Source organism: Taeniopygia guttata, chromosome 15 (genome assembly GCF_048771995.1).
Source record: "Taeniopygia guttata chromosome 15, bTaeGut7.mat, whole genome shotgun sequence".
NCBI classification, from domain to species: Eukaryota; Metazoa; Chordata; class Aves; order Passeriformes; family Estrildidae; genus Taeniopygia; species Taeniopygia guttata.
This window is the reverse complement of record NC_133040.1, coordinates 9,348,886-9,364,052: the sequence shown is the minus strand read 5'-3', so window position 1 is coordinate 9,364,052 and position 15,167 is coordinate 9,348,886. Positions and strand designations below refer to the sequence as shown.

Below are 15,167 nucleotides of genomic sequence, written 5' to 3'. Positions count from 1 at the left end.
CAGGACTCGCCCCCTCCGAGGTGGAGCGGGTGGTGCTTTGGAGATAGGCCGGATAAAAGGAGACAAATTCCCCCAGTTTTAGGTCAGATTCAAAATGTGAACCCGAGCTGTACCGGGATCACTAAAAGGGCAGTCTCCTTTGGAGATCTCAGTGTAAGAACTGAGGAAACAGCTTGGTCCAGGCAGCTTTCCACAAAGACTGTGGATTTTTACGCCTGCTGTCCTCAAAGAGTTTGTGAGAAGAGAAAAGCAAAGGAGCCCCAGCCACGTGTCCCTGGTTCTCCTCAAAGCCACACATCAGTGTCAGGCCTGTTCTGTGTGCCTTTAACAGCAGGGAATTCTTTGGGGAGGGAGGGAAATGCTTGGCCTCATCACCTCAGGGGCCAGCGGAGACCCCCAGTGCATGGGAGGGACTGGGGAGGGGTCCAGGAGAGGGGATCAGCAGAGGGGTCCATCAGAGGGGTCCATCAGAGGGGTTCAGTAGAGGGGTCCATCAGAGGGGATGAGCAGAGGGGATGAGCAGAGGGGTCCAGCAGAAGGGTCCAGCAGAGGGGTCCATCAGAGGGATCAGCAGAGGGGTCCATCAGAGGGGTCCAGTAGAGGGGATCAGCAGAGGGGTCCAGCAGAGCAGATCAGCAGAGGAGATCAGCAGAGGGGTCCATCAGAGGGGTCCATCAGAGGGGCTCAGCAGAGGGGTTCAGCAGAGGGGATGAGCAGAGGGGTCCATCAGATGGGTCCAGGAGAGGGGATGAGCAGAGGGGATGAGCAGAGGGGTCCAGCAGAGGGGATGAGCAGAGGGATCAGCAGAGGGGTCCATCAGAGGGATCAGCAGGGGGGTCCATCAGAGGGGTCCATCAGAGGGGTCCAGCAGAGGGATCAGCAGAAGGGCTCAGCAGAGGGGATCAGCAGAGGGGCTGGGGGATGCTGACACAGCCCCTGCTCTCCCAGCTGCAGGCAGCTCAGGCCAGGGCAGCACAGCTGGAGCAGTGCCCGGCTGAGCGCTCCATCGTCAGCCGGCAGGAAGCTCGGATCCGGGATTTGGAGAGCCAGCTGGACTTCCAGGCCGTGCAGATGAAGCGCTTCGAGGTACCCCCTCCTCACCTGCGCTGGTGCCAGGCAGGCCTGGCAGTGCCACCGCCTCCCCTGCGGGGACAGGAGCACCTGGGAAGGGCTGGGAGGGACAGGTGGGGGCTGGGGCAGCCCAGGTGGTTCGTGGCACCGCTGCTCTCGCTGTGTGGGGGTTTCTGACAGCCAGCAGAGGCTTGGTGCTGGCAGGGAGGTTCCCAACATCTCGCCTTCCCCTCACACCCCAGGTGCTGGTGCTGCGCCTGCGGGACAGCATCATCCAGATGGGAGAGGAGCTGGAGAAGGCGGCCGAGTCGGAGGCACGGGAGAGGGAGAACACCAGGTACTACCAGAGGAGGATGGAGGAGATGAAGGCTGACATGGACGAGCTGGTGCAGAGGGAGCTGGAGTCCAGCCGCCGGCGCATGGAGCTGGTGAGGGGGTGCTCCTCCCGGGCTTTGGGCAGATGGAGGTGACCCCTCATAACCCCTGAGCTGGTCTGAGGGCTCCAGAAAAGTCATTTTTGTGTGGTCCTTTGTGGTCCTGGGCTGCTCCTCTGGGAGGGGCAGGGAATTGCTTTGCATCTCTCTGCAGCCCCAAAGCATTGAAGCAAAGCTGTCCTTGGGGACCCTCATGTTCCCTTTCTCCGTGGTTGGTCTGGGAGCCTGGACAGTCACTCTGCTCCATGTTTGGTTTTTTTTTTGTGGGAAGGAGGTGGCTTTGCCTGCCCTGCTCATAGAAATGCAGTTCACTTGTGGATGTGGCACTTGGGGATGTGGTTTAGTGCTGGATTTGGCAATGCTGGGGTACCAGTTGGACTGGATGATCTTGGAGGTATTTCCATCCTAGATGAATCCGTGATTCCAAGTTGCTCAGGTCATTCCTGCAGCTCCTCATGCTGATTCTCCTCATGTCAGGCAGAACCACGGTGGGTGGGAAATGCCCTGGCCCTGCAGTAGCCCCTGAGTGCTGAGTGCTGGCCACAGGGCTGGGTGTGCCAGGGCTGGTGTGCCAGCCTCAGCCCAAGCACCAGATCCTCCTGGAGCTCCTGGCTTTGCCAAACCACCCCCGTGGCTGCAGCTCAGACAGTGCCAACCAGCAGCTAAACCCACTCCAAGCGAGCAGAGCCCCAGCTGGCTTTGGAGAGCAGCAAAAATAGATTCACCTTCACTTCCCAGCCCTTTCCCAGAGTCTCTTTTCATGTTGTTTCTTCCAGTAATCCAAGGGAAAGCCTCACTCCCGGGTGGTAATTGAAAGATATTGCACTTCTGCTGGCAGCAGGGCTGAATTAGGAGCAGTTATCTTATCAATAATCTTTTAGTTAGCTATCAAGGAGATCTCAGGATTTATTCTGCCCTGAGGCTGCCAGCCTTCCTGAGGGGAATGGTGTGAATGATTCCCAATCCTCTTGCTGCACCAGGGTCAGGCTTTGCCCTGCCTGCTCTGGCTGCCAGAGCAGCCTCCCCTGGGCATGGAAGCTCTCTGATGCTCTGCAGAGCCATGAGAGGTGGAGTGAGAGGCTCTGCTGAGGTGCCACGGGCATTCTGGGCCCCCTGATCCCCGTGGGTCCCTGTGGGTCCCTGATCCCCATGGGTCCCTGTGGGTCCCTGTGGGTCCCTGAGGCTGTGGGTGCTGTGACATTGGGTGTTTGCTGCAGCTCTGCTGGAAGGGCAGCGTTTGGAACGTGGATGCTCTGGCTGTTGGGATGGGGGTGGGTTCTTTTTGCTGTATTTTTGGTGTTGCGCCTGTATTTTTAGAAGCTTTCTGAATGTTTCATGTGGGGATGTGAGCGATGGGTGAAGGAAGGTACAGGAATCTCTTTGCACTCTTGTGTTCTCCCAGATAAAGTGTGCAAAGAGGTCTGGAAGGGAATTTCGAGGCACCTCCCTCAAATACGACACAAAACCCCGTAAACAGCTGAACTTGTGAGGCAGGACTGAGGGCTCTGGGTTTATCCAGGCACTCAGATATTTGGGATCATCTCTGGAGAGAGGAGCAGCTGGGCTCCCCCAGACACACCTCCCCATCCCAGCTCTCCCATGGTGATTGCTCCATGGGAACTGGCTCCAGGGACTGCTGTGACATTCCTGGGAGCAGAGGCATCCCCCAGACTGTGTGTCCTCTTAAGAGCACTTAAATAAAACGTGGGGCAGAGCTGTGATCGAGGAGCCCAGCCCAGCTTGTCGGGAGCCTGGTGGGGAGCATCAATAGTTAATAGAAAGCCACTTATGGCTCTGCTCCTGCTAAATCCCCCATCAATTATAAATCCAGCCTGAATTATTCACTTGACATTACTTAAGTCATGCTCTGCTCCTAACAATTTTTAGAAAACTTATTTAAATACACGGTGGTGAGGTTGTGGACTTACCACACTTTTTTTGTGGGTGTTTTTTTTTGTGTGTGTTTTGTGTGTGGTTTTTTTTTTTTTTTGACGCTTCCAATGAACTTGAGAAGCCAAGTCTTTGAGGAAGTGTAAGGACAATTTTCATCAAAGGCAGCCGGTCCTTAGAGGTGAGGGCAGGTGATGGAGGAGCCAGGAGTGAAAACTCGGCTTCGAATGCGCTAATTAGGGCTGCTGTGATTCCTCTTTGCCATGAAAAGAGGAAATTCCTCAGGAATCCATCAGCTGCTCACACACCAATTACACGGTGCTCGCCCCATCTCACCCCAGCCTTCAACTCCGCAAATTTTGTCACTTCAAACTTTCCGAGAGCGCCGCGAGTTAACTGCTTAATTAAAAATAATAATGATGGATGAATTCCGCAGGTGCACACTGAGTTATTAGAAGAAAAGCGATCCAAGTTGGGTTAATTAGATTACACTTGACTCGAGGTGGATGGGAGCGAGCAAAGGTGGTGTTGTCACAGCAGAACCACAAACAAAAATACGAGGTGGTGACAAGGACGTGGTGCTGGCCTGGGAATCCTTTGGAGTCCCACGGCTCGTTTTGTTTATTTCCTTTTAACTTCCCTTCAAATAATTCTGAGACAAAATTAATTGGGGGAAAAAAAAGCCTCTAAAGGAGAAGATGGTTTAGAAATCCCTTTCCATGAGGGATGTGCAGAGTCTTTTCAGGAGTCCAGCTGAGAGCAGCTCCCTGTGGGTTTGAGGAGTGCCAGGCATCACTGAGTGAGCTCCTGTCCCTTTGTCTTTGGGAAACCTTTAATCCAGGCTCCCTGTCAGCAGGAATCAACCTCAGCCTTCTAAAATCATGATTTATGACCCACCAGCACAGCCAGTCCTTTGCTCTGGGGCAATCTCTCCCCCAGTGTGAATGGGAGAATCTGGTTTGGAAATGTATTCAGAGCCAGGAAGAATGTATATTTTATTTATTGGTGATAAAATATACATCAGCCAGGGGCTCTGAGATGGTCAGACTGGTTTGGTGGAAGCAGCCAGAGATGCTGGTGCCAAAAGGGGTTTAAGGGCAGAGGATGTTCCTTTTAGCCCCTCAGGTCCATGGTGCAGATTGCCCAATAATATGAGTTTCCCCCTTTATTTCTCTCCTTTTTTCTGCTCAGAGGAAACAAAAAACCAGCTCTGCCCAGTGTGAGGGTGTCAGTTCTCAGCCCAAGAACTGTGTGAAAAGAGAAAAGCTTCTTGGATTTACATTTAGATAGAAACAACTTGTGTCAAATGTGCCCAGCAGCTCCCCGGGTGCCAGGGGCCTGGTGCTGGGATGGGCCTTGTCAATTTGTGTTATGCAGACAGTATTTTTCCCTCTGAAATGGAATCATTTTGGCAAAATTATTCCTTTCCTTGAGAAAATTGTAGGGTATAGGGAAAAACATGAGGTGTCTCTGTGGATGAGATTTGGGACAGCTGGGACGTGGGGCTGAGCGGTGTCAGCTCTATTTTCTGACTCACATTCAAATCACCCCAGTGCCCTGCAGGTCCCCCTCCCGAGGCCACCAGTGTGGGTGGCACAAGATGTGTGTGTCAGGGATGTCCTGGGGGTGGCAGGTGGAGCCCCAGGTCCCTTTCCTCTCAGCATTCCCAGGGTCATGCAGAAGGTAGCAAGGTCAGGGGGGACTCCACCAGCCAGGGGGACCCCTCCAGCCCCCAGGACATTCTGTTTGCTGCTCCCACAGCCATGCCAGGGGATTTCTCTGTCCATGGCCAGAGGAAGTGGGTTTGGGGTGATGGTAGGGGGATACTGTTCTGTGCCTCTCTGCCCATCCCTGTTAACAAGGGCAGAACAGAGGAGTGGAATGCAATGCAGCCACTGAACTATATTTAATTTGTGCCATAGCCTGCAGATGAGGAGCTGGGTCATTACCAGCCCGTGGAAGGGCTCAGCTCTTTATCAGGCAGCAGCTCCACTCTGTGCTCCTGGAGTCCCAAATACTGAACCCAGGCACGTGGGCACCCGGAGCTGGGGGCTCTTTTCTCCTCTCAGGGTTGGTGCACCCTGTTCTGAGCCCTGCAGGTCCTTGATGAAACACTTCCCTTGATGAAACAGCTCCTTTCACCTTCTGCCTGAGCCAGGAGGGAAGTGGAGGCCTTGGAAACACCAAATTTCAGAAAACTTCTCATCAGCACAGTGCTTTTCCCCGGTGCCAGCGTGTTCCCGGGAGCTGCTGTGACACCGTGCGACCCAAACAGGGCTGTTTCTTTTGTGTTTTGATGAACTGAGATGCTCTTCCCCCGGGGCCTGTGTGCCTGGTGATTCCAGCCCTTCCATTATTTACTGTGACAGTGTGCCAGCTCCTGTGCCGTGGCCTGTCGCAAGGCATCCCTCACCTTGTCACCGCTGCCACGGCGATTTCACAGCTGGCAGCTTCAATCACTGTGGGCCTGCTGCTCCCTCCTCTCTGCCCTGTGATGGTTGGGAGCAGCAGGAAGGGTTCCTTCCCAGCTGGAAGGACTTGGAATGTGGTGAGCATTGGATGCAGGGCCAGGCTGGTGCCCTTGGTGTGCAAGGTGGGTGATGTTGGTGCGTGGAGACGTGTGGGTCGTGTCAGATTGTGAATCCTGGAATGGTTTGGGCTGCAGGGACCTCAAAGCTCATCCTGTCCCACCCCTGTCATGGGCAGGGACACCTTCCACTAGCCCAGGTTGCTCCAAGACCCATCCAACCTGGTCTGGGACACTTCCAGGGGTGGAGCAGCCACAGCTTCTCTGGGCACCCCGTGCCAGGGCCTCGCCACGCTCACAAGGAAGGATTTCTTCCCAATATCCCATCTGTCCCTGTCCTCTGGCAGTGGGCAGTCATTCCCTGTGTCCTGTCACTCCATGCCCTTATCCAAAATTCCTCTCCAGCTCTCTTGGGGCCCCCTTAAGCACTGAAAGGTGCTGGAAGATGCAGTTTATATTCACAGACCCCACAGGACACGGTGCAGCTAACCAGCCCCGACAGGCACTGGGAGCACTGGGGTGGGGGTGGGATGGTTTAGCAGTCTCAGCTGAGGTGCAGACCCTCACCTGGTGTCCCCTGTGCAGGAGCAGCAGCTGGCAGAGCTGGCAGAGGTGAGGCAGGTGCTGCAGGCTGACCTGGGCACCTCCATCCGCCGCATCGCAGACCTGCAGGTGGCCCTGGAGGGGCTGCGTGACAGCGACGACAGCGAGGACAGGTGAGAATGGGCTGGGGGGAGCTGGGGGGAGCTGGGGGGCTCAGCTGCTCTGTGCTGGGGAAGGGGCAGCACTGGGCAGTGCCAGTTTCATGTCCTCATCCTGACGTGTTTGCGCTGCGTGCACGAGCAACGAACTTGGTGTTTTTGAAGGTTTCATGGAAAGTGTCACTCATGAAATCATTCCGGGTGGCCCAGCTTAAAGTGAGCAAAAAGGGTGGGAATAGCCCCATTTGTACAGCAGCCCCCTGGCAGCAGTTTTTTGGTGCCCCAGTGCTGGGTTTCATTGAGTGAAAATCCTGCTTTGATCATCCCCAGGAGCTGGAGGAGCCAGTGAAACTGGGTGATTGGGTAGAGGGTTTTACTAGGAAAAAAATGAAGAAAAAATTCCAGTGCATTTTTCAGGTGTTATTTCTAAAGCCCTTCAATTTTCCCCTCTGCCACACAGCTAAAAGGGCATCATGACAAATGGAGACAAAAGAGAGAAATGAGTTTAAAAGGGAAAAAAAAAAAAAAAAAAAAAAAAAAAAAAGGAAAAAGCTGAGGTGTGCTTGTCACCACTTGCTCTTGCTCTGCGTGCTGATTAAACCAGGGAAGGGTGAGAGAGAAACCGTGAGCTTAGACACTCACTGCTTCCCAAAAAAGAGCGATTTCCAATGCAGCCGATGCATCAGTGGAGGTGAGAACTGCTTCCTGGCAAGAACAGCGGCCCCGAGCATCACTCCCCATTCTGCTCCCTCCTTTTGGCCCGGGCTGGAGCCCGGCCTGACCCGTGCTGGGAGCAGGGAGGGCTCTCCAGCCCCACTCCCTGTGGCTGTTTTGGGAATGTTGCTGGCTCAGCCCAACCCCTGCCCCGGCCACACCGGCTCTGCTGCAGTTGGGCTGGGAAGTTTGGCACCTGGAGGTGGCTTTGGGGTCCCCAGGGCCGTCGGTTGCCCCTCTCCCCTGGTCCCTGCAGCGTGCTCTTTTTATAGAGAGCTTCGTCTAAACCAATTCTATTGGACCTAGAGTGAAAACAATTCACAGCATTGGTGTGCAGTGAAGGACGCACAGTGGCAGAACTTATCTATACACAATGTGAACAACAAGAGAGATAAAGAATTATTTACATTATTTTCCAAAAGTTTCCCACCCACTCGCCATCAGAGTGGGCCACAACCCCTCCTGCCTGTGCCTGCAGAGCTGACAGCTCTCTCCTGTCCCCTCAGGGATGCCTGCTCCACTGCTGGCTCCGTGCTCAGCCTGGAGCCCACGGAGAGCCTCAAGTCTTGGCCGAGCTCCTCCTCAGGCTGGACGTCCCTGGCGGGTACCAGCGTGGCCGGCAGCGTTTCAGCACCGTCCGTCGGCAGCCGCAGCGTCCAGAGCCTCAGGTGAGGGACCCCCAGCCCATCCTGGGTGTCCTGGGGGGTGCTGAGATGTGGGGGCTTCCTCTGGGATCTCTTGGGACGTGCAGAACGGAGCTCAGAGGGACCTGTGGTGTTTAAGGTCAAAGCATCAAATCAAGGGAGGCAGTCACTGCCACGCCAGGATCAGTGAAACACCAGATGAAAGTCACTACATCAAAAACATGCTTCAAGCAGGAAAATATCCCTTGATGTATTCTCTGGAGATAATTTAAAGAGGCAATGCAGCCTATTTGAGGATTTGTATGCCATATGCTCGCTGCTGAGGGTGAGGGATGTGTTTTTGCTGTTCTAATATCAAATATGTTAATTTTTGATGATGATGCTGGTGGGCTGGGAGAGAGTTGGAGAGGGGTCCAAGCACCTGCACAGCCCAAATGTCCCTGCTTTGCTCTGTGGGTGCCCAGGTGCCTGTCCTGAATTGGTGCCCATCAGAGGGACCACCCAGTCCAGAGAAAAACCCCATTTCTGTGTCACAGAGAAATTTGTGTTTCATGTGTGAAACAATCACATGGCTTGAGTTTGGGAAAGCTCTGTAAATCAGGGTCTGGGGCTGCATTGTGGAGGGAGGTGGTGAGGGTGGAGGAGGGTGTCAGATCCCCTTGGAGGTTTGTGAGGGCAGAGATGGAGCAGGGATGGAGTCCTGGGGTAGGGAGCAGGGTGGGCTCCAGAGAGCATCCTCACCCTGGAGGGAAGGTGGAAAAGGTGCCAACCATCCAAACTCAGGGTGGGCAGGGCTGGCAGTGCCCCTGCTTGCAGCCCCTGTGATTTGGGGCCTCCCCAACCCCCTGCTTCCCCAGGGATGGTGTCTCAGGACACGCATCACTACTTTTAGAGCTTTTCTCCCCATAAGCAGGGCAGGTGCCAGGCTGAGGCTGGGCACAGCTCCCTGCAGGTGTGCAGGGAGATGCTCCAAGGTGACAGGATTTGTCAGGGTTGTGGAGCACAGTCTCACTGCAGACATTAGTGTTAATCTCCCTCTCTGATTCTGGAGAGCTCCGTCCCCATGGCCCCCGCCTGCCCTGTGCAGGAGAATCGCTATTGTCAGAACTGATGTTCTGAAGAGCACTTCCCCTGTAGGAAACACCCTGGGGGAGCTGCAGCACTTTGGGGAGGCACAGGGCAGAGTTTAAGAGCAGTCAGGCAGGGCAGAGACCTGTGGGGAGATTACAGAATTCTGGAATGGTTTGGGTTAGAAGGGACCTTAAAAATCATTTCATTCCAACTCCCTGCCATGGACAGGGACATTTTCTATAGACCAGAGATGAGTGGGAGCCCTGAGAGCAGTGGGCTGAGCTCACTCGGACCCTACACAATAAAGAAAGCTCTTTCTAAGTGCTGTTGAGGAGCCATTGGTCCAAATGCCCCAACTCTGATCATTAATGAATGACAGAAAAACAGGCATTGTGGCTAATATTTTATTTCTGAGCTGAAACACCGTGGGTTTATAGTAGAAGATATGCAGGCTTTCAGATTCGACATTGGGAGGAATTTCCTCATGGAAAGGGTGGTCAGGCCTTGGAAGGGGCTGCCCAGGGAGGTTTGGAGTGCCCATCCCTAAGGAAGGTGGCACTCAGTGCTCTGGGATAGGTGACAAGGTGGGAATTGGTCACAGGTTGGACTCAGTGATTCAGGATTTCTTTCCAACCTCAGCGATTCTGGAATTTTGGGGTTTGCTGGGCTGCATGTGGCCCTTGTGAAAAGCAAATTATCCTGAGCCCTGGCCACTGTGTGACCAGCACCCTCTGTCCTGGGGATGGGAAGGGGCAAATTGCAGGTGCTGGTGTGGGAGCTGGGTTTGGCTGCAGCTCATCCAAGATGGAAATGGAGCGAGGAGGGGCTGAAACGCAAACAAACAAGAGATGAGACTGGAGGTAATAAAAATGAGATCAGGGAAACGAGCTCTTCCTTATTAAGATTCCTTTGTCTTACACAAGTTCCCAGTAATGAAAAACGAGTCCTGCTCGTGTTGGCTGCTCAGCGCCACATCTGGGCTGTTTGCTGAACAAACAGCTGCCAAGAGCCAGAGGAGAGCGAGGAGCTCTTGTCACCCCTGTGCTTACAGGAGGGACAGCTTTGATTAACGTTTCCTTTAATTCTCTGCTATTTAAATGCCTGTACAAAGCGCTGGCCAGCAGAGCTAAGCCTCCATAAATATGACACAGTGCAGGGTTGGAATAAATATGATTTTTTTTTATGAAGAATCCAATTTAAAAGTTTATGTATTTACTGTGCCCCTTTCCAGGCAGGTCAGGGTTGTGCTGTGATGGGAGGTTGTCCAGAGGTGCAGTCTGGGAGTGGACCCACAGCCCAGGATCTGCCTCTCCATCCTGCATCCCGCAGGACTGGGGCACCCACAGCCCTGGCATCACCCCAGGATCACCCTGACAGCAATTCCCCTCCCACTTTAGTTCACAAAACCAGGAGCCCTGGTCCTGAGGCTGCTGGGGATCCGACACATTTATTTTTAACCACGATTGTGTCAGAAGCAAATCATTACATGGGAAACTGGGAGCTCTTGTGTGGATGACGTTGTGACAAGAAAATCCTCTTCTGACAGAAATGAGGCCAATTTCTCTTCCCTCCCTGAAATGGAGCTGTCTTGGCTTTGTTTATGAGCTCCCAGGAAAAGCATCCCAGCCACACTTTTGGCCCTGGTCATGTGCTGCAAAGCATGTGTAGATTTTATTGTATAAATTATTTCAACTGGTATAATTGTAATCATGCTAATTGCTATGTAATCTTCACTAATTATTGTTGTATGTCATTTGATTTGGTGTGAATGGCAGATTTCAGAGCTCTGTTGGCTTCCAGGTGCCTCCCGGGCATCTTTTGCTGGGAAAATCATCTTCCCTGAGGAGGAAGCAGGAGCAGGGCTCTGCTCAGGGCTGGAGGGGCTCATGGTCCTGCCTCCTGTGGCATAACCTTCCTTTGGGGCTGCCTGTGACCTCCTGGGGTGATTCTGAGCCCTGGGAATTCATGCTGGGAATTAGTCAGGGATTTATGGGTGGGCAGAGGATGCCGAAGGATGGGGCGTGACTGTCTCCTTCTTGTGTCCTGCCTTGTGAGGAGGATGAGGATGAGGATGAGGATGAGGATGAGGATGAGGATGAGGATGAGGATGAGGATGAGGATGATGAGCCATGAATTTGGAGGGAATTTTGGTAGGCATAAGGGAACAGTTAAAGAAACAAATCATGGAATGGCTGGGTGGGAAGGAGCCTTCAAAATCATCTAGTCCCACCCCTGCCATGGGCAGGGACCCCTTCCACTATCCCAGGTTGCTCTGAGCTCTGTCCAGACTGGTCTTGGACAATTCCAGGGGTAGGGCAGCCCCAGCTGCTCTGGGCAGACTGTGCCAGGGCCTCAGCACCTTCCCAGGGAAGAATTTCTTCCCAATATCCCATCCAACCCTGCCTCTGGCAGTTTAATAGGTGCAGAAAATAGGGATGGATGGGGTAGTCTTGGCCTTTGGCTGGAAACCAGGCATGGAGAGTGTGAGGTTCCTGCTTGGACTCCAGGGCTGTATGGCTCTTGCCAGCCATGGAAGCTGGAACAATCCCAATTTGCAGCTTTCACTCCATTTCAGACTCTGAAGATTTTCAGAAAAGCAGTACCTGTCTGTTATGTTGAACAGGACAATAAATACAGCGTGTTCAGTCCTTGTTCACAGCCCATTAGTGGTTCTCACATCTCCACTCACTTTTATCTCAGCCTTAAAACCCAAATAAAAACCTTGATGCCGGTGTTTAATTTATGAAAGCCATTCATGCAGCGCACAGGTTACAATATTATTTGGAAACGTGCAGAATGAATGGAGCAATTTCTGTACAAAACCTGACCAAAGGATTACACCAGCCATTTAAGTAAGATGCAATTTAGGATCCTAAAATCCAGCACTATTGAAGTGGCTCAAACTATTAATCAGCTGCGGTGCTTCGGCAGCGTCAGCACGGGACAGCCCTGATGGGTGCAGTGATTCAGGGAGATAAAATCTCTGCTTAATTCCTTTTGTGTTGAATAATCAAATGATTTAGACTGGTTAAATGAGTAGGGAGAGGTGGTGGGTACCAGTTCAGGGGGGCATCTCCGTGCCCTGTGCTGTGCCAGCGGGCACCAGGCAGCTGGAGCTGCCCCATTGCCCCTTCCCTTCTGCAATCACACATTTCCCAGCTCTGGAGTTTGTCTTCGGCCCATCTCAGTATGTAAATTATTTCATGGGTCAGCACAGCCTGGTCAGAGTGTCCTGGGATTATCCCACCCCATTCCCATGGCAACAGCGGCATTCCCAGGGCAGGAAGCTTCATTAGGGCCACACTGCTCCCTCGAAGAGATGCGTTTGTTGTTTGGGTCCTGCCGCTTTGCTCTGCCCTGTTCCTTCTTTTTCCCTCCTCCTTTCTTTCCCAAATTCACATCCCGGTAAGGCCAGACCTTGCTTCCCTCGGCTGAGCAGTGATGGGGTCCCTGGGAGCGGGGACAATGCCAGCAAGCAAATGCAGACTCCCATCTCTGTGACAGGGACAGCCTGGCTGGGGCCTGGGTGTTGATTCTCGGGCTGAGCAGAGGTTGATCCCATGTGGTTCCTGCACCAGCCCCTCTTTGGGACGTGGCCCTGTCTGGCCATCCCCCCTCACTGTGCAGGAATACCAAATTCAGGTGCTGCAGGGCTCCTGTTTGAGCAGCAGCCTGGGTGAAACATGCCCAGCAATAACATTGAGATGTGTCAGGGGTGTGCTGCAAGCTGGTTTCATAAAATTTTAGTGAATAATCTTTGGCTTTGACAGAAATAAAATAAATCCTACATATTGCTGTAATCTGTCAAGAAAAAGGATATTTGGAGGTAAGTGCTGGCTTGGCAGAGCTGAAGCTGGTCACACCACACGCTCTACACCAGGAATTATCCGGGCTGGCTGACCTGGGCTTATTTGAGATAAAATCCTTGGGCATCGCCCAACTGCTGGATGCAGCAGTGAGTTTATCCCGAGACTCCCATGGCAATGCCAGCTTTTCACGCTCATTGTCCCTGCTGGATGACATCCCGGTCCCTGGGAATCCCAGAGTCTAAACTAACCCCGGTTTCTGTCGTCCAGGGTGAGCAGAGACACCAAGGTGAGCCATCCTCTCTCCTCCCGGAGCGCTGCCCGGCCCGGCGAGCCTGCGGATCCGGGGAGGACAGCGAGTCCCCTGCTGGGAGCCAGAAGACGGGAATATGGCACACCTCGGGCAGAAGAAGAGGAGGTGGAGATCCCAAAGAAGCCCGTGGATAGGACAGCAGAGACATCCCCATCGGTGCCGCGGCGGGGCGGCTCCCCGGCTGCGGACGGGCGCATCCCCAGCGCGGTGTCCCCACCGGTGCCCGGCAGCAGGAGGCTCTCGGTGGCATCATCGGTGGCATCATCGGTGGCCTCGGGGCCGGTGCCCAGCTCTGCCGCCCTCTCGGAGTACGTGGAGGAGCTGCGGCGGCAGCGGGCAGCGGAGCCGGGGCTGGGGGATGCTTCTCCCCTGCCCATTTACCGCACCACCGGCGCCGCGGCCCTGCGGCGCTCCAGGGCTGCCCCAGCGGCCGAGGAGCCCCCGGGGAGGATGGAGAGGGATCCAGCAGGGCAAGGGGAAGGAGCAGCTGCCAGCCTCACCCGCTCCTCCAGCCTGCGGAGCATGGCCTCGGAGCCGGCCGAGCCGCCGCGTTCCCCAGCGCTGAAAAAAGCATCGAAATTCGGCTCCTACGACTCCCTCCTGCCGGCCCTGGACGGCTCCGGCCGCCGGCCCAGCTCCCCGGCTGCCGGCATGGAGCTGCCGCGGCTGAGCTCCTGGAGGAGCTGCCTGGAGCCCTCGCTGGAGGACGTGGAGCTGGGCAAGGAGCCGGGGGCATTTCTGAGCTCCCTGCCCGGCGATGGGCTGGGTGAGGGGAAGGGGAGCGACCCCTTCAGCTGGCGAATACCCACCCTCAACTACGAGAGGAGAACCAAGGTTGATTTCGATGATTTTGTGCCAGCCATCCGCAAGTCGCGCTCCGCCAGCAGCCTGGCCAGGCCCCGCAGGGACAGGAGGGACGGGCAGCGGCCCCTCACCGTGCGCTTCGAGGACGAGGCCATAGCGGGCAGCCCAGAGACCAAGGGCACGGCCAAGTGCAGCCGGGAAGAGCCTGGAGACCTCTCGGACTCATCCTCATCCTCTGGATCCCAGCGGTCCTCCCGCAGCGCCGACAGCATCAAGCGCAGGCCCAGAGGGGCCGGGGAGGGCTCCAGCGGCAGAGCCCAGGGCAGCGGGGTGAGCCGAGCCGAGGCCGAGGGGAAGGAGGACGATGTCAGCAGCATCATGAAGAAGTATCTGGGCAAAGACTAAGGTAACTGTGCTAGCCACGGATGGTACGGGCTCAGAGCTGTGGGGCACGTTTGGGGTGCTGGCCCTGAGCCTCGGTGCGTGTGGTGATGTTGGGGAGAGGATATCTCAGGAGAGCAGGAGTCACCATGCTCCTCCTGGCGTGTCAGAGCATCCCAGGGCTGCCAGGGTGTCCCTCGGGTGTAATTTCTATAGTTTTCCCCCCCTCCACGCAGCCCCCTCTAGGATCCGACCAGCTCAGAGATATGGGGCTGTGAGGGGAGGAATTCCAGGAGAGGGAAAAGTATTCAAAAGAGGCTCTTACCCCAGGGAAGTTGGAACAGCTCTCTTTATTCTGTGGTGTCCATGGAGAGCGGGGCAAAAGAGAAAGAGCAGGAAGTTTCAGGGGTCTATATAGGTTTTGGACAGGGTGGGCTCTCCTGGCTCCCCGCAAACCCTGTTGGGGCAGGAAGGAGGATCCAGGGGTTATCATGATCAGAGCCACAGAGGCCCGGGGAAAGGGGGGTACAGGGTGTCCCTGAGCTCACCGTAACACTTGGGGTGTGTGGCACTGGGTCTGGTCCCCCTTTGTACCTTCAGAGCTGCAGTGGGGACACTGCTGGTGCCAGGGACAGCCCCAGAGAGGTCCACAGCACCCGCTCGGAATTCACTGGGTTTCCCAAAACCAGCATTCCTCAGCTCCCACCCCAGCACCTGGCAGACTCATCCCCCCAAGCGCTCCCTCCTCAGGGGCCCAAGTTTCTTGTGGTGATTAGAAACCAGCTCAGGCTGGATGCTGGGGGTTCCCTCT

At 54.9% G+C, this 15,167-nt stretch overlaps 1 protein-coding gene across 1 annotated transcript in view; it reads left to right on the top strand.

The window, feature by feature from the left end:
* The window catches only part of MYO18B (myosin XVIIIB), a 56,748-nt gene that overhangs the window by 40,571 nt on the left and 1,010 nt on the right, over nt 1-15,167 (top strand). Inside the window, 5 exon segments of the mRNA XM_030285727.4 lie at nt 949-1,086; nt 1,314-1,499; nt 6,508-6,638; nt 7,844-8,005; nt 13,129-14,381. Coding sequence (XP_030141587.4) covers nt 949-1,086; nt 1,314-1,499; nt 6,508-6,638; nt 7,844-8,005; nt 13,129-14,380 — 1,869 coding nt within the window. The 3' untranslated portion in view covers nt 14,381.